The 18,957-nt window shown below is 43.4% G+C and overlaps 1 protein-coding gene across 8 annotated transcripts in view; it reads right to left on the reverse strand.

Annotated features, from left to right (window-relative positions):
* The window catches only part of TUBGCP5 (tubulin gamma complex component 5), a 57,038-nt gene that overhangs the window by 22,825 nt on the left and 15,256 nt on the right, over positions 1–18,957 (reverse strand). For all 8 annotated transcript variants that reach the window (XR_010131133.1, XR_010131131.1, XR_010131132.1 and 5 more), the window contains exons 10-18: positions 18,254–18,500; positions 16,265–16,467; positions 13,530–13,645; positions 12,084–12,352; positions 5,347–5,545; positions 4,140–4,328; positions 2,888–3,070; positions 453–537; positions 237–357 (exon numbers count right to left, since the gene is read on the reverse strand). Coding sequence is in view for 4 of the 8 variants with exons in the window: in XM_055363308.2 (XP_055219283.2) it covers positions 237–357; positions 453–537; positions 2,888–3,070; positions 4,140–4,328; positions 5,347–5,545; positions 12,084–12,352; positions 13,530–13,645; positions 16,265–16,467; positions 18,254–18,500 (1,612 nt within the window). In the remaining 4 variants the exon portion in view is untranslated. The remainder of the gene's footprint in view (positions 1–236; positions 358–452; positions 538–2,887; positions 3,071–4,139; positions 4,329–5,346; positions 5,546–12,083; positions 12,353–13,529; positions 13,646–16,264; positions 16,468–18,253; positions 18,501–18,957) is intronic.

Genomic DNA, 18,957 nt, shown 5'->3' on the forward strand with positions numbered 1-18,957 from the left:
ATTTCAGATCAACTGTACATACAACTTCCTGATCTTTCTTTCAGGCATTTGATGTCCATAAAACTACTGCTAGAATACGCACCATTTTGGCATTTGTGTACACATAAAAAACGATCAACAACCACCAACTTTTTTTTTTTTCCAGATCCCCGTATGCTTCCCTTTCCCACTAACCTCTTTTATTAAGGGCTAAAATTAAATTAAATTACAATTTATCTGCTGAAAACAAATCTTACCACCAAAAAGTAAAACATCCAGACTATATTTTGCCCACTTTATTTGCAATAAGAGAAGAAACACTTGATTATAAATTTTTTGACATTCCAAACTTATAACAATGTCCACGGGCCATGGGACCTATGAAACAAAAACAAAATTAGAAAGTAACCAATTACTTGCATGTTTTAATGTTAGCAGAAAACACGGTTCATACAAGGAATATCAGCATATACCTTGTAGCTGAGGGTCAGACCATCTAAGATATGAACAGGCAGCTTCTTCTTAGCTGTGTCAACATTTTCAAAAGATATAGATAGACTAAAGAAAGAAATTCCAGTTTTAGTTTGTGAAAGCACTATGTCACTCAAAAATGCTCTTTTAAAATAATTGGTATTTCATTTACATAATATTCCCCAAAAGATACTGCATTTCATAAAAGAAATGCAAACATTCCAACAAATGTATCTCTTCTAACATATATTCCAGAGCAGAAATTTGGATTTAGAAATAACAGAGAGGGGGAAAACTTTTAAACAATGAGTTTAGTTAAAGAGACACTTAACAATGGTAGTAATTAGAAAAAAGATGAAGCTGAGGAAGACAGTAAACTTCAGGCAATGGCTGGGAAGATGAAGCCTCTGCTGAGGTTGGGGGTGGGCAGGAGAGGACGAGCAGAGCAGCTCGAGGGAGCCGAGCATGCAGTGAGAGTATTGCTTCGAGAGCCCCATTGAGATGGGATGGGGTCTGCTTCTACACCAGAGGCACTGTGCAGTGCTTCATCCACAAGTTCCTGAGACAGGTTTGAATGTGACTCACAGAGGAAAGCAAGCATCTAACATGGACATGAAAATGTCCAAGTGCCAGGCACTATTATGTGTCCTTAGCTCATTTAATCCTCAAAATACTCCCATCAGTGGTTCCTGAGAAATGATGTCCTCTTCCACAGTCACAGAGGCACTAAGAGGGGATGCCTGGATGCATATGAAGAAGGTTTAAAGTGGGGAGTTAACTTCCAAATCAGAGATGTCACAGGGCAGTGTGTGATTATGAACTGGCTGATCCATGACACAGGCACTAGTCAGAATTTTTAGCTCTTTGCCGGGTGCGGTGGCTCACACCTGTAATCCCAGCACTTTGGGATCCTCGAGGATCACGAGGTCAGGAGATCAAGACCATCCTGGCTAACCCAGTGAAACCCCGTCTCTATAAAAATACAAAAAATTTGCTGGGCGCCTGTAGTCCCAGCAACTCGGGAGGCTGAGGCAGGAGAATGGCATGAACCTGGGAGGCGGAGCTTGCAGTGAGTCGAGATTGTGCCACTGCACTCCAGCCTGGGTGACAAAGCAAGACTCCGTCTTAAAAAAAACAATTTTTAGCTCTTAATGGCCTGATATGTATGCATTCACTCAGTGCTTAGTAGGCATCTACCAAATACTAATACTAAGTTAGGTGCTGCACTGAGCAGGCAATAGAAAGCCAATCTCTCTTCCCTCCAGGGACTCCCAGCCCAGTGCAGCACACAAAGACAAGCGGGATGTAGGAGTGAGCAGACCTCTGCCGGGCCCATGAACTGGAGACTATGTCACAGGGGGGCGGGAGGACAGCACTAGCAGACACCAGAAATATTCTGAAATCCCTGAAACGCGAAGGGAGATAGGAGAGAGAACATGGTGTGTATGTGTGCAAGACATGAGGCTGGGAAAATGGAGCCAGACGGTAAATAGCTTTCTCCCTTCTGAGACAAAGCTTAGTCCATCTGTTTAGGAGGCACCCACGGGGAGCATAGGGATGAGTGGTGGAAGTCACTGCTGGTGGTCTGAGGTCACCCTGGTGCGGCTCAAGTCCGTTTTGGTGGAAGGGAGTGAGGCTGAGAGACACAGAGGTCATTGGGGAGCTCTGAGCCAGTTCTGAGAGGTCAGGGGCATTCTCTAGGAGGCAGGACTGAAAAACCTCGTGTGTGGGAGCCAAGGGAGAGGAAGCACTGACTCCAGCCATGTGAAGGAGGCCATCAGACCCTGACAGGTTGTATGGTGGCAACTTTTTTTTTTTTATAGGGACGAGGTCCCACTATGTTGCCCAGGTTGGTTGCAAACTCCTGAGCTCAAGCAATCCTCCCACCTCGGCCTCCCAAAGTGCTAGGATTACTGGCATGAGCCACTGCATCTGGCCATATGGTGGCATCTCAACATCTTTTGTTGTTTAGCAGGAGAGTCACATAGCTAGCCTCTGCCTCAATTTTTTTCTTTTTTTTTAAATGGAGTCTCGTTCTTGTCGCCCAGGCTGGAGTGCAGTGGCATGATCTTGGCTCACTGCAACCTCTGCCTCCCAGGTTCAAGCGATTCTCCTGCTTCAGCCTCCCAAATAGCCGGGATTACAGGTGCCTGCCACCATGCTTTTTGTATTTTTAGTAGAGACAGAGTTTCACCATGTTAGCCAGGCTGGTCTCGAACTCCTGACCTCAGGTGATCCACCGCCTCTGCCTCCCAAAGTGCTGGCATTACAGGTGTGAGCCACCGTGCCTGGCCTCCATTTTCTAATAAGTAAAATAATATTAGTAAAACTTATAGGAATAGTGTGAGGATAAAATAATATGTGTAATTCATAGAAGACTTACTGGCACATAGTTCATGTTACACTAATTTAAATAAAGGTGGTGTCCATATTTTACCGTGAACTATCTTCAGGATAACGCTGTCCTACTGCTTCTTGGAGTTGGACATTAAGAAAAGACACATTCTGCCATGTTTCCTTTTCTCTTATTTTATCAAAAATTGACGTGTAGAAGTCATACATGGTATCTCCTCCTTCCATTAAGAAAAAATTCCTCATAGCTTGCAAGTATTCTACCAACCTGAACGGAGAGAAAATGAGTGACACTAAGATCTCTGGCATTCGTAAGGCAGGATTCTGGATCAACAGCAGGTTTTGTACCCTGTTTTTAGTGGAACAAGTTTACATTCTACATTTACTAAAATTAGAAATATTAACACCTCTTAAACTTGTTCCAATAATAAAAACAGCATAGGTTTTCCTTTCATCATCAGAAAGGTTATCTTCTATAACATTATAGAAAATTGGGCAGTCACAAAAATGTAACAAAAAAAATCCAAATCCCATCATTTATGGTGGATTTCCATCATTAATATTTAATATCTGGAATGTTTCTTTCCTGTCTTCTCTTCTATGTGTTAAGAAAACCTAGTTCCTACCATATTATATATCCTGCTTTTTAATTGCCATAATATTTTTTTTTTTTTTTTTGAGATGGAGTCTTGCTCTGTCGCCCAGGCTGGAGTGCAGTGGCCCGATCTCAGCTCACTGCAAGCTCTGCCTCCTGGGTTCACGCCATTCTCCTGCCCCAGCCTCCAGAGTAACTGGGACTACAGGCGCCCGGCACCATGCCCGGCGAATTTTTTGTATTTTTAGTAGAGATGGGGTTTCACCGTGTTAGCCAGGATGCTCTCGATCTCCTGATCTCGTGATCCTCCCGCCTCAGCCTCCCAAAGAGCTGGGATTACAGGTGTGAGCCACCGTGCTCGGCCTAATTGCCATAATTTTTATGAACTTTACAAAGTTCATATGTGGGTATGTATATGCCATATTTATGGATATGCCATAGTTTAAAAAACTAGTCATCTATCACTAAGTAATTTAGTGTTTTTCATTCTGATAACAAACTTTGTAATTTTTCTACAAGCTTTTTCTGTATTTCTTTTGGGAAAGATTCTCAGAAATAAAGAATTAAGTTTCAAAACATAGTTAAGAAAATATTGATGGTCAATTGATTTCTCTTAGAAAATTGTTTACTGTATATCCATTTCCTACTCTAATAAAAATTGAAATAGGTTTTAAAATAATCTCAACTGTTCTTCAAGTACAATCAACTATTTACTACTTCCAAAATTAAATTACTCTTTTACCTGTAATCTTTTTTTAGAGTTTGCATGAGATTTCCACAGCAATCTAGATACTGCTTGTCAATATGAGGATAGAGGCAGGATCTCAGCGTTAATTCAAAAGTCTGGCATGTCACAGATTCCGATGATCTATCCACACATACATCACCACCAGCAAACTTCTCATGAAAGTCACTCTGCTCCAAATACATCCTTCAAGATAAAAATGTGAGTCTTCTTTTTATGAGCTGCTGTCAACAGAACTCTCTTAAATCAAAACCCTGAAGTCCCATTTTTACCTTTAGTCTTGAAGTTACCAACTATTACAGAAAGAGAAAAATCTTTCTCCCAAAAATATCCTTTGAGTGAACCAGTCTCTTGAAGTTGCCACTGCCTTAGGGTCAGGTACTAGAGCTGGTCTTTCTAGTGATTAGGGCTGGACACAGCAAATGCTGGCCATTAGACAACCGGGAACTGTATGGGTATTAATGACTTACTCTTATGGACTAAGTGCCTAAAAGCAGCTTAAGCCCAGGACATATTATATGCCAGTGGGGACCCTGACTCAATGGGTGTCCAGGGCCCACTCATGGCCCAGAGTTTCAGCATCTTCTGGGTAAATGATGACATTTCCAGGGGCCCGAGGGCACAGACAAAAGTTGTACCACATGGTGGCAGGGCCAAGTCTGCAGACTTCCACAAACGACATGGAATCCAAACTCTACACCTGAAGTAGGCGAGCACAACATCTTGTATTCTGCTTGTTATAAAGGATAGGCATGGCGTGGTGGCTCACACCTGTAATCCCAGCACTTTGGGAGGCCGAGGTGGGCAGATCACCTGAGGTCAGGAGTTCGAGGCAAGCCTGGCCAACATGATGAAACCCCGTCTCTACTAGAAATACAAAAATTAGCGGGGCATGGTGGCACATGCCTGTAGTCCCAGGTACCTGGGAGGCTGAGGTAGGAAAATTGCTTAACCTGGGAGGCAGAGGTTGCAGCAGTCAGCCAAGATCACACCACTACACTCCAGTCTGGGTGACAGAGTGAGGCTCCATCTCAAACAAGCAAAAAAAAAAAAAAAGGAAAAAGAAAAAAGAAAGGATAGCCTACAAGAGTTTTTGTTTTTGTTTTTAGGCCTGGAAAGCCCTACCTGCCAGAAATAAACAGTTAGCAAACATTGCACAAATGATGCCATTTCAATTACTGATAACCTTGCAGGTGTGTCTCACCTTGCAAAGTTAATGGCAAGCAGTGGATCATGAACATCATCCAGTTCAAGATGGCTTTCAGCAATGGACTGCATCTTCATTAGGTTCTCCTTGGTTGCCTGTTGCTCAGTAAGAACCTGTGGAGTGGAATCTTCTCCATGTCGAAGACGGGACTGTACAGATTCCAGAAAGAGAGTGTATAAACTTTTTCTTTCTGCATCTGAAACATAAAGAAATATGTAAGGTGAACTAAGTTCTGTTTAATCATATTAAGTAACATTCTGTTTAATCATATTAACATTAACAATATATTAAGTAACAAAATCTATATATTTATATATAAATATTAAATATATATATTTATATATAGTAACAAAATAATATATATTTTTTGAGATGGAGTTTTGCTCTTGTTGCCCAGGCTGGAGCGCAATGGTGCCATCTTGGCTCACTGCAACCTCTGCCTGCCGGGTTCAAACAATTCTCCTGCCTCGGCCTCCCAAGTAGCTGGGATTACAGGCATGTGCCACCACGCCCGGCTAATTTTATATATTTGTTTTTCAGTACAGATGGGGTTTCACCATGTTGGTCAGGCTGGTCTCAAACTCCTGACTCAAGTGATCCACCCACCTCGGCCTCCCAAAGTGCTGGGATTACAGGCGTGAGCCACTGTGCCTGGCCCAAGAAATATTAAATAATATCATGTCCCGGTGCAGTGGCTCATGCCTGTAATCCCAGCACTTTAGGAGGCTGAGGCAGGTGGATCACTTAAGCTCAGGAGTTTGAGACCAGCCTGGGCAACGTGGTGAAACCTCAGCTCTACAAAAAAATTAGTTGAGTGCAGTGGAATGTGCCTGTGGTCCCAAGCTACTTGGGAGGCTGAGGCACGAGAACTGCTTGAGCACTGGCAGGTGAAGGTTGCAATGCGCCGAGATCACGCCACTGCACTCCAGTCCAGTTTGGGCAATAGGAGTGAAACCTGTCTCAAAAAAAAAAAAAAAAAAAAAAAAAAAAAAAAAAGAGTAAGATCCTAATCAGGACACTTGAAATTTATTACAATACTGCATAACACTATGGTAACCCTGATAGGAGTCGCAGTCTCATTGGAAAAAACACTTCTGACAGTGGCCCTGGGAAGCTCACTACATAAGAAGGAAATATTCCACAAAGTGAAAATAAGTATTGCATCTACTTATTTCAAGTAGATACAATAATATAATTAACATAACATTGAGATGATTGAGATGTATAAATAAGGTCACATCTTTATCTTCCAAGCCTTTTTAGTCAGTTGATAAAACTTTTTTTTTTTGACACGGAGTCTCACTCTGTCACCAGGCTGGAGTGCAGTGGCATGATCTCGGCTCACTGCAATCTCTGACTCCCTGGTTGAAGCAATTCTCCTGCCTCAGCCTCCTGAGTAGTGGGGAATTACAGGCCCATGCCACCATGCCCAGCTAATTTTTGTATTTTTAGTAGAGATGGGGTTTTACCACGTTGACCAGGATGGTATCGATCTCCTGACCTCGTGATCTGCTTGCCTCAGCCTCCCAAAGTGCTGGGATTACAGCATAAAACTTTGAATATATTAAATTGCATCATTTTCTTGAAATTTATGATCGAGTCTGAACTGCTCATAAGAAATTCTTATCAGCCATGGTTCATGGCCCTCAAGGGCTAAACGCTGCATTGCATTAAGAAATGCCAGAAGGGCTGGGTGTGGTGGCTCACGCTTGTAATCCCAGCACTTTAAGAGGCGGGTGGATCAGCTGAGGTCAGGAGTTCAAGACCAGCTTGGCCAACATGGTGAAACCCCATCTCTACTGAAAACACAAAAAATTAGCCGGGGGTAGTGGCTCACACCTATAGTCCCAGCTACTTGGGAAGCTGAGGCATGAGAAATCACTTGAACCTGTGAGGCAGAAGTTGCAGTGAGCCGAGATCATGCCACTGCACTCCAGTCTGGGCAACAGAGTGAGACTTGGTCTCAAAAATAAATAAATAAATAAAATAAAACAAAATAAAATAAAAAATGCCAGAGGGAGTGATGCCAGCAAGGTGGCTGCCTGGAGACGTCTGGTGCTCCTCTCCCAACAGCAAGAGGACCAAAGCAACGAATCAACAGTTAAGATCCGACTGGAGGCTGGGGGTGGTGGCTCACACCTGTAATCCCAACACTTTAGGAGGCCGAGGCGGGCGGATCATGAGGTCAGGGGATCGAGACCATCCTGGCTAGTATGGTGAAACCCCGTCTCTACTAAAAATACAAAAAAATGAGCCGGGCATGGTGGTGTGCGCCTGTAGTCCCAGCTGCTGGGGAGGCTGAGGCAGGAGAGAACCCAGGAGGCAAAGTTCGCAGTGAGCCGAGATCGCGCCACTGCACTCCAGCCTGGGCGACAGGGCAAGACTCCGTCTCAAAAAAAAAAAAAAAAAAAAGATCCGACTGGAGTTGAAGGGCGAGTGCTGGAGTGCAGAGGGGGAGTGTGACACAGTGTTGGTGACTGGAGGCCCAGGAGGGCAGTGTGGAGGCTTCCAGCCTCTGCAGCTTCGCAGATCAGGCTGGTCTGGAGTCAAGAAGGACTTCCCATTGTAGGGTAAGGGTAAGCAGAAGAAACCCACCAGCCCCCACAAACACCTACAGTCATTACTACAGGAGGATTCCACAGTTCCCACGAGCTCTGAGCCCAGTTTGGAGAGCTGCTGGGAATTCACGCAGCTGCCTTGCCCCGGGTTAGGGGCACAAGGTGTGCCTTCCCCACCCACCCCTTTGAGCCAAGCTGTTGCAGCATGGCACCATCTTCAGACCACAGCCACCTCTGGAGCACGCCCTCCTCTGGGCCAGTAGCCGCTGCACCTCTCCTGCACCCCAACCACTGGGGCTCCATCCTCATTCCACCAAGGCCACAGGGGTGGCTGAACACCACAACCCCAGCTATGTGGAGCCTGGGCCCAGGATCGGCTGTGATGCTGGTCCTGCACAGCAGAAAAACCAGCCCCTGCCACTACACTTTCAGCCAGAGGAACAGTCTGGCAGCCCCAACAGACCAAACCCATCTTTGAGCTGGCCAAATTGCTGTGCCATCTCTAGAGGGTGGGAACAGACCCCTGAGCTTCCTACCAGCTGACATGCCTCCAGGCTGGTGAAGCAGTTACAGACCTGTGCCCAGGAACTGAGAAACAGCCCCATAGCACTAACCCCTTGCAGACAGGCCCGTGGCCTACCCAGTGGCCCTGGGCCAGCATTCAGGGTCTGAGAAACAGTTTCAGAGGCTGCCCTGGCAGGCATGTACCTAGGCTTCTTGAGCGGCCTTGCACGGCATCTTTGGTTGGAGAAGAAGCCCCATAGGCAGCGCCTGGGAGTCACAGGCCAGCTGAGCAGCCACAGGCCTGCATACTGGGCCTGCCAAACAGCCCTGTGGTCTGCCCTTGGTGGGCATGTTCTGAGCCAGCTGGCACCCATATCCCAAACCTGAGAAAGAGCCTTGAAGACCACCCCCAGTAAACACACCCTCATGCCAGCCGAGCAGCCTTCCACCCACATGCTGGGCCTCAGAAGCAGCCTCATGGGCTGCCACTGGCAGATACATACCTAGGACGGCCAACAAGCCATGTGACCATGTCCCAGGACTGAGAAAGAGCCCCTTGAACTATGCAGGCAGACATGCACCCAGGCTAGCAAAGCAGCCTTGTACCTACATCCTGGGCCTAAGAAACAGCCTTATAGGTCACCCCCAGCAAACATACTCCCAGGCGAGCAAAGAAGCCTGTGCTCATGTCCAAGGCTTGAGAAATGACCCTGAGGGCTGTTCTCATGGAGCCCCTGGCCAGAAAACCAGTTTTGTGCCTACATCCTAGGCCTGAGAAACAGCCCCTTGGGCCATTGCTGGCAGGCAAATAAACCTATAGGCTGGCCAAGCAACCACATGCTCATGTTCCTGGCCAGAGTAACAGCCTGTGGTCCCAACCCGTGAGCCAGACCCCATCTTGGCCAAACCACTGTGTACATGCATGTACCCCTCATCTGAGAAACAGTCCAGCAAGCCCATCCCAGCAAAGCTGTGCTACTGTTTGTTTTTTGTTTTGGGACAGAGTCTTGCTTTGTTGCCCAGGTTGGAGCACAGTGGTATAATCTTGGCTCACTGCAACCCCCGCCTTCCGGGTTCCAGTGATTCTTGTGCCTCAGCCTCCCAAGCAGCTGGGATTATAGGCATGCGCCACCACATCTAGCTAATTTTTATATTTTGGGTAGAGACAGGGTTTCACCATGTTGGCCAGGCTGGTCTCAAACTCCTGGCCTCAAGTAATCCACCTGCCTTGGCCTCCGAAAGTGCTGGGATTGGCTGGGTGTGATGGCTCACGCCTGCAATCCCAACACTTTGGGAGGCCGAGACGGGTGGATTGCTTGAGGCTAGGAGTTTGAGATCAGCCTCACCAACATGGTAAAACCCGATCTCTACTAGAAATACAAAAATTAGCCAGGCGTGGTGGCACATGCCTGTAATCCCATCTACTTGAGAGGCTGAGGCAAGAGAATGACTTGAACCCAGGAGGCAGAGTTTGCAGTGAGCCGAGATCATGCCACTGCACTCCAGCCTGGGTAATAGAGCAAGACTGTCTCAAAAAAGAAAGTGCTGGGATTACAGGCGTGAGCCACCACGCCCAGCCAAGTGTGCCACTGTTGCCACAAACCCCCTCACTGTAGGCCACTGAGGCACTTGCAAACATCACTAAAGTGGATTACAACTGAAGAAAGTACATGGAGACTATACTACTGCATTCGTCCAGAACCAAGGCCAATGCATCCCACTGAACCCACACTCCAAGACCCATTCATATGAATAACTCTTTACAAAACGTACTCCATAAAATTGGAAAAGGTGACTTTCCCACAAGATGTGTAGAAATCAATGTAGAAATACATCAAACATGAAAAAGCAAAGAAACATGACACCTCCCAAGAAAACCAATAATTCTCTAGCAAGAGACTACAATGATATAGGAAATGCCAGAAAAATAATTCATAATTAAAATCTTAAGGAAACTCGGTGAGATACAAGAGAACTCGGTGAGATACAAGACAGTACAAATAAACACTCAACAAAATCAGGAAAAGAATGATTTGAATGAGAAATTCAACAGAAACAGATGTTTAACACACAAACAAATTTTACAGTGAAAGAATTCAATGAATGAGGCCAGGCATGGTGGCTCACGCCTGTAATCCCAGCGCTTTGGGAGGCCAAGGCGGGCAGATCACTTGAAGTCAGGAGTTCGAGATCAGCCTGGCCAACGTGGTGAAACCTCGTCTCTACTAAAAACACAAAAAATTAGCCAGGTGTGGTGGCGGGTGACTATAATCCCAGCTGCTCAGGAGGCTGAAGCAGGAGAATCACTTGAGCCAGGGAGGCAGAGCTTGCAGTGAGCCCAGATTGCACCACTGCACTCCAGCCTGGGTGATGGGAGTAAAACTCTGTCTCAGGAAAAAAAAAAAAAAAAAAAAAAAAGGGCAAATGATCTGAACAGACATTTCTCCAAAGAAGTAATACAAATGGCCAAGAAATAGATGAAAAAATGCTCAGCATCACTAATTATTAGGGAAAATGCAAATCAAAACCACAATGAGGTATCATTTCACCCCAGTCAGGATGGCTATTTATCACAAAGACAAAAAATAAATGCTGGTGAGGATGTGGAGAAAAGGAAACTCTTACACAATATTGGTGGGAATATAAACTAGTACAGACACCATGGAGAACAGTTTGGAGGTTTCTCAAAAAACTACAAATAGAACTACTATATGATATAGCAATCCCACTGGTGGGCATTTATCCAAAGGAAAGGAAATCAGGATATCAAAGAGACATCCGCACCCCCATGTTTACTGCAGCACTATTCACACAGCCAAGACATGGAATCAACCTAGGTGCCCAACAACAGATGAATGGGTGACAAAATTGTGATATATATATATGTATATATCTCGAAGATAAAAAAGAGTGAATCCTGTTGTTTGCAGCAACACTGATGGAAATGGTGGACATTAAGTGAAATAAGCCAGGAACAGAAAGTTAAACACTGCATGTTCTCACTCATCTGGTAGCTAAAAAATGTTGATCTCGTATTAGTAAAAAGTAGAACAGGATACCAGATGCTGGATTTTGTAGGGGGAAGGGAGAAAGAGGAAGATATTTGTTAAAGGATACAAATAGCTAGCTGGAAGGAATAAGTTCTAGTGCTCTGTATCACTATGGGATGGCTATAGTTAATAATGTATTATAGAGTTGCACATAGCAAAGAGGAAGATACTGAATGTCCCCAACATAAAGAAGTAGTAAATGTTTGAGATGATGGAAGGGCTAATTATCCTGATCTGATCACTATATATGTATCAAAACATCACTATGTACCCCATGAATATGTACAATTATTATGTCAATTTATAAAAATAATAAAAGAAAAGAAATGGCAGGGAATTACTTTTTAAAGTTCCAGTCCTAAGGAATCCAGAGTGAGCAAAATGCATGTGGAACTTATCGTCACTGCCTTTTCAAACACAGCACTAAAAGTTTTCAATGAAGACAATCTTTTAAAAAATCAAGAGAAGCATGGTTACTAATTCAACCATGACGATAATTGCCACCGAAATAAGAGGGTTTGATGACTTGCAAACTACAAAATAATTAGGTATCAGGATGACAAGAGCGAGTAGGGTCAGGTGTCCCAACACCAAGGGAGACACAGGAAGACAGAACAAGTACCTCTGGCTCCTGCCTGGCAGGTGGTGCTCTCCGCACACTGCAGGTTCTTCAGCAGCTGCATCGACTTGCCAGCCATTATGATCTGCTTCAGGACAGGTTTGAGGAAGGACACCATGGTGTGCTGCCTGCTGGAGGGCCCCTGGTCACTGCCAGAACTCGCACTAGCGTTATCACTCATTTTTTCTTCATTTTCTGTCTTTTCTGATACGCTATATAACGTGTAAGTTGCATACCAGAAGTCTCTGTGATTAACTGGAACATTTTTGTTTCTAAAGAGATTCAAAAGAATTTTAAACTCTTATTTCTCTTTCTTAAAAACAGCATACTTGTTCTAGTTTGTTGTCCAGACATTATAAAACATAGTATTAATTATTAGTAAACTGAAGCAAACTTTAGGCAAAATGGGACAGTTTTAATCTCATCTCAGTTTAAAGAGAAAAGTGAATAAATACTTTGAATAGTGTAAGTAAAATTTAAGTAGAAATAGTTTCCTGAATTGGAATTATTTAAAATATGACTAATTTGGTCCTCTTTAGAAGAAGAATAAAAGTTTATCCATTTACCATCTGCTGTGAAACTAATTTGCAGACTTCTCTATCATTTTCCCTACAAAGATTCTTAACTGGACTACTTTTAACAATAAAATGATGGTCAATCATCACCCTAGAAGAATAGTCAGAGTCCCATTTTTCACAAAAATTCTCATGTGAGATTGATGAATCAGAACACAGTGACAGATATGAGATTGAGTTGAAGGAAGGGTCAGTTCACTTATGTGAGCATTGCATACATATTGCTACCCTTCCAGAACACTAAAGACTTAAAGTTATCCTTCCTGATGAGCTCAACGGATAGCTATCAATAGAAACCATATATCTAAATATACCACATAATTTAAAATTGGGTTAAAAGAGTACAAATAGCTCTACATTGTTTATATGATTCTATTCAGAAAAATCAATTAACTGAAGGGAAATTGTCATAAATGGATTAAGATTTTCCTTGTTTTGTAAAGTATACTAAGGTAAAAGAAATCAGTAGATAATTCAGAGAAATAAATATATTAGAGGCATACTCTGTAATATTTCTGTATCTCTTTACTGATAATTTACAATGGAAATAGCTGAAACCATATGATATCATCTAAACTCATTTTATGGGAAGCAGTGTGTACTAGCTAGCCATACATATACTACCATCCAAAAATACAATTTGCTTAAGAAAAGTTGTGGACTGACAAAACTTGGACAAAGATATTTCTAATCAGCTGGTATTACTGATGCCTTCCGTAAAAATGAAATAGAACTTGCCTATGATGACGACAAGTTCTGTGATGTGAACTGTGCTTTCTCAGTACTGTTTGAAACTAACGAAAGCATTTGATTTTCATGGGGAGGAAACTGGTGATGCCAGCCCCCAGTGACCTTGTGCTCTGCTGCAGCTCACCTCTGGATGATGAACTCCCTGGCGCCATCCCACAGGTGCCCGTGCACGATCCACTCATCCACCGTCTGCAGGTAAGGCCGCACCGTTTCCACCCAGAGAGAGAAAAGGAGGGAGACCTGAGGCAGAGAGTGTGCACGGTCAGCTCTCAGGGTTCCCTGGTCACTAGGATAAAAGGAGGTTTGAACATTTCTGAAATGCCTTTAAAAAAGTGGTCGGATTTCTACGTTTTTTGGGGCACAAAGAAATTAAAAATCCAAAAACATACACTATAAAATCCTTATGAAAAACTCACCTAAATGCCGGGTGCGGTGGCTCACGCCTGTGATCCCCGCACTTTGGGAGACCGAGGTGGGCGGATCACCTGAGGTAAGAAATCGAGACCATCCTGGCCAACATGGTGAAACCCCCTCTCTACTAAAAATACAAAAATTAGCTGGGCATGGTGACGCGCGCCTGTAGTCCTGGCTACTTGGGAGGCTGAGGGAGGAGAATTGCTTGAATCTGGCAGGTGGAGGCTGCAATGAGCCAAGATCATGCCACTACACTCCAGCCTGGCAACAGAGTGACACTGTCTTGAAAAAAAAAAAAGAAAAAAGAAAAACTCACCTAAATATGGGATGATCATATTGTTTGTAGTCCAGACTGGGAAACTTGAGAGTGAAAGTGACACAGAGGCAGCAGGTGTATCCTGAGATAGCCCAGGCAAGCGAACAAGGTTTCCCTATCTAAATCCTATTACTAGCAAAGCATCCATTAAGAATGAGGAAATTGGCTGGGCATGGTGGCTCACGCCTGTAACCCCAGCACTTTGGGAGGCTGAGGTGGGCAGATCACAAGGTCAGGAGTTTGAGACCAGCCTGGCCAATATGGTGAAACCCCATCTCTATTAAAAAAAAATACAGCTGGGTGTGGTGGCTCATGCCTGTAATCCCAGCACTTTGGAAGGCCGAGATGGGCGGATCAGGAGGTCAGAAACTCGAGACCAGCCTGGCCAACATGGTGAAACCCCATCTCTATTAAAAATACAAAAATTAGATGGGCATGGTGGTGGGCGCCTGTAATCCCAGGTACTCAGGAGGCTAAGGCAGGAGAATAGTTTGAACCCAGGAGGCGGAGGTTGCAGTGAGCCAAGTTCACGACACTGCACTCCAGCCTGGGTGACAGGGAGAGACTCCATCTCAAACAAAAAACAAAAAAAACCCCAAAAAATTAACCGGGCATGGTGATGTGCGCCTGTAGTCCCAGCTACTCAGGGGGCTGAGGCAGAAGAATCGCTTGAACCTGGGAGGTGGAGGTTGCAGTGAGCCAAGATCGTGCGACTGCACTCCAGCCTGGCAACAGAGCAAGACTATGACTCAAAAAAAAAAAAAAAAAAAGAAAAAAAGAAATATGGTATTAAATTGGTGTGAAAAAAGGTTATACCAACAAACTAGAAAATACACCTAATGTACATACCCAAATAAGACTGTAGCATTCTAAATTACAGCCTCTAGTTAGATTTTTATTTTTAAATCTATATATTGTTTGAGACAGGGTCTTGCTCTGTTACCCAAGCTGGAGTGCAGTGGCACAAACATGGCTCACTGCAGCCTTGACCTTCCACACTCAAGCCATCTTCCTGCCTTAGCCTCTCGAGTACCTGGGACCATAGGCATGTGCCTCCAGAGCTGGCTACCTTTTTTGAGACAGAGTCTTGCTCTATTGCCCAGGCTGGAGTGTAGTGGTGTGATCTCGGCTCACTGCATCCTCCCGGGTTCAAGCGATTCTCCTGCCTCAGCCTCCTGAGTAGCTGGGATGACAGGTGTTCGCCACCACACTAGGCTACTGTTTGTATTTTTAGTAGAGACGGGGTTTCACCATGTTGGCCAGGCTGGTCTCGAATTCCTGGTGTCAGCACACCCGGCTACTTTAAAAATTTTTTGTAGAGACAGGGTCTCAGTATGTTGCCCAGGCTGGTCTCAAATTCCTGGGCTCAAGTGATCCTCTCACCTCAGACTCATATGTAGCTGGGACTACAGGCGTGAGCCACTATGCATGGCCTAGATTTGTATTTTTTAAAATACAATATAAAATATATAACATAAAATTTATCATCTTAACTGTATATTTTTAAAAATTTTAATTTAACTAATTTTTTAAAGACAGAGTCTCACTATGTTGCCCAGGCAAGTCTCAAACTCCTGGGCTCAATCAATCCTCCTGCCTCGGCCTCCCAAAGTGTTGGGATTACAGGCACGAGCCACTGTGCCTGACCCTCACCATTTTTAAGTTCAGAGGTTTTAAGTACATTCATATCATTGTGACAAATCTCCAGAACTTTTTCATGTTATAAAACTGAAACTCTGTACCCATTAAACAACAGCTCCCCATTCCTCAACCCTTGGTAACCAGCATTCCACTTTGTTTCTGTGGATGTGTCTACTTCAGCTATCTCATGTCATGTTAGTTACATGTTAGTGTTTATGTAAGAAAGCGTTATTGTAAATATCTATACACATCAGGTAGGTACTTCTCACAGCTTGCCTTGTCCTTGCCTCATCCTTCTGAGGATCTTGGCAATTAGAGCTGAAAAGCCAGTTTCCTACAGCCTTAAATTTGGAAGCTAATTTAAAAACTCTGAACTGTCTGACGAGTCACCATTCAAGTATCACTTAACAAAGAACTACCATCAGCTGTCTATCACTCCTCTGCTGTGCAGCATGGAGTCACACACTTTAGGCAGAAGTCTCACTTACAGTTTGCTCAGAGGCTTCTCCAACATTGTCATATTCAAGAATGGCCTTGTACAGGGTGTTAAGCAGGTGAGAGGCCCGGACGACATTTCGAGTATCAGGTGGAACTTCTGCTACTCCAGTACTAAACACTTTGTGCAGAACCTTGAGCTGAGACAATCGAGGTGCCAACTTGTCCACCACTATTGCAAGAGTTATTGTAGTATCTGCAAATATCAATAAATCAAACTCAACAGCAAGGAAAAATACATGCATCTAAAATGTGACATAAATGCTGGCAAATCATCAGGCTTATGGACAGGCAGGGCAAAATGGAGGAAGGTGGATTTTAATCTCACACCACAAGGACCTAATTTCCCTAAGGAAGAACTCCTGCAAGTCACAGAGAAAAAGACAACTCAGCAGAAAAATAATGTATAAAGGAACTGACAGTTCATAAAAAAGGAATGATGAGTGATTCTAAAACATACAGAAAGTCACTTGACCTTACTTATAATAAAAGAATGCAAATTAAAATTACACTAGGTAAAACAAAACACCTCCCAATGGGCTAATGTTACAGAGAGGGGTGAGGGAGGCTGTGCCTACAAAGGGCTGCACAAGCAAGCTCCTGGGAGGCGATGGCACAGCTGTGATCTGAACATGGAAGTGGCTATGTGGAGCTAGACATGTGATAAACTATACATGAAGATACCACACCCACCCCTGTTCAAAGCAAGTTCCTGCGACACTGGTGAAACCATGTCAGGTCTGCAGTTTGGCTAATGTGCTGTGTCAATGTCAGTTTCCCAGTTTTGACCATGTACTGTCACTATGTAAGGTTTTACCACTGGGGGAAGCAAGGTCATGGGAACACAGGGCCTCTCTGTACTATTTTTTGTGGTAGTTCAAAATGAAATTTAAGGGGAAAAAAGCTACATGGGTTACCATTTTACAGCTGTCATACTGGTGAAGACCAAAACGTCTGGTAACACACAGATGGCAAGAAGTGTGAGGAAACAGGTATTCATCTACATGGCTCACAACAGTAAAAATGTATTTACCTATACCTCCCCATAAAGTGGCAAAACTTAGGAAAATCACACATGACCCAGCAATTCCATTTATAAGAACCTACCCCACATGGTCAGATGCAGTATAATCCCAGCTTACGCCTGTAATCCCAGCATTTTGGGAGGCCAAGGTGGTCAACATTGTGAAAGCCTGTCTCTATTGAAAATACAAAAATTAGCTGGGGATGGTGGCAGGTGCCTGTAATCAGTTACTTGGGAGGCTGAGGCAGGAAAACTGCTTGAACCCAGGAGGCGGAGCTTGCAGTGAGCAGAGATTGAGCCACTGCACTCCAGCCTAGGTAACAGAGCGAGACTCCGTCTCAAATGAAAAAAAAAAAAAAGAACCTACCCTACAGATAACTCACTGCCTGTGTACGATAATGGATATGTAGAAGTGATCATCACTGCAGCACTACTGGCAATAGCAAAAGCCTGGGAACAACCTAAATCCATTAAGGGGACTGGGCTATGATACGACCATATGATGAAACACTCAATTTGTAAAAAGGAAAACAGAAGCTCTTCATATATGTATGGTATTATCCTCAAAATTTAAACTAGAAAAATTTGAAGAGAGCAGTGTAATGACTGCTAGGTATGCGTATATGTGTATGTACTGCTCGTGTATGCTGAAACTCTTTCTGGAAGGATGCGTAAGAAGCCAAGGACCTGGCTGTCTCTGGAGAGGAGAACTGACTGGCTGGGGTACTGGTGCAAGAAGAATAATTTAGATTTTTCATTCTAAATCTTCTGTAGTTTTTTGATTTTTAGAGATATGAATGGCTTAAAAATATAAATTTAAAATAATTTTTAAAATGAAGCATTCACGAGAACTACTTATTTGCTAGGCAACTTTCAAATCTTATATAATGAAAACTCTAAATGGCATTCAAATTATGAGTTACGTGTAGTATGAGTAAAGATGAAGAACATTTAATACCATTATTGATGATGCACTTCTCAATTTCTGCAAGTTCCTCTTTGAAACTAATGAAATATTTGTACAGGGCCCACATGAAAGCCTGGTAGGTTCTAAAGGGAGCTTCAGTTGACTTCTTAGGAACAGACCCACTTCCAGGCAGCATGCTCTCAGAACTGTGTCCCATGACTTCATCAATGAACTCCTGGAGTCGAAACACAACCTGGCCATATGCTGCTATTTGTTCCAGCACAGATCGTAAACAGCTCTACAACGGAAGCAAACTGCAATTATTCAAAGGTGGTCTTCTGTAAACATTCAAATTCATTTCCCTCTCGCTGTAAAATACTTCTTTTGCAATTGTTTTAAACAGTATGTTTAGTAGAAGACAAAGTAATAATATGATTAATATTTATAATTTTACACACAAAGGAAAAAGTGAACAATAATTTCAACAGACTAGAGAATTATGGCTTATATTTTTAAAAACATACATAAGTAAATGTACTTAAAGCAAAACAAAATTACAGTATATAACTTTCACAATACAGAATGACAAATAAAAAGCAGAAAATGCAAATTGAAATTAAATATGTTCCAAACAATATTAAGGAATCCTCTAAGTACTATAAAGATGCACAACTCAATTTTTCTTTTTGGATATTAAATATTTTTAAGTTAGCTTTTTTTTGCATGTGAGGAAGCAAGAACGAGTTCAATAGCAA

Source organism: Gorilla gorilla, chromosome 16 (genome assembly GCF_029281585.2).
Source record: "Gorilla gorilla gorilla isolate KB3781 chromosome 16, NHGRI_mGorGor1-v2.1_pri, whole genome shotgun sequence".
Taxonomy (NCBI): domain Eukaryota; kingdom Metazoa; phylum Chordata; class Mammalia; order Primates; family Hominidae; genus Gorilla; species Gorilla gorilla.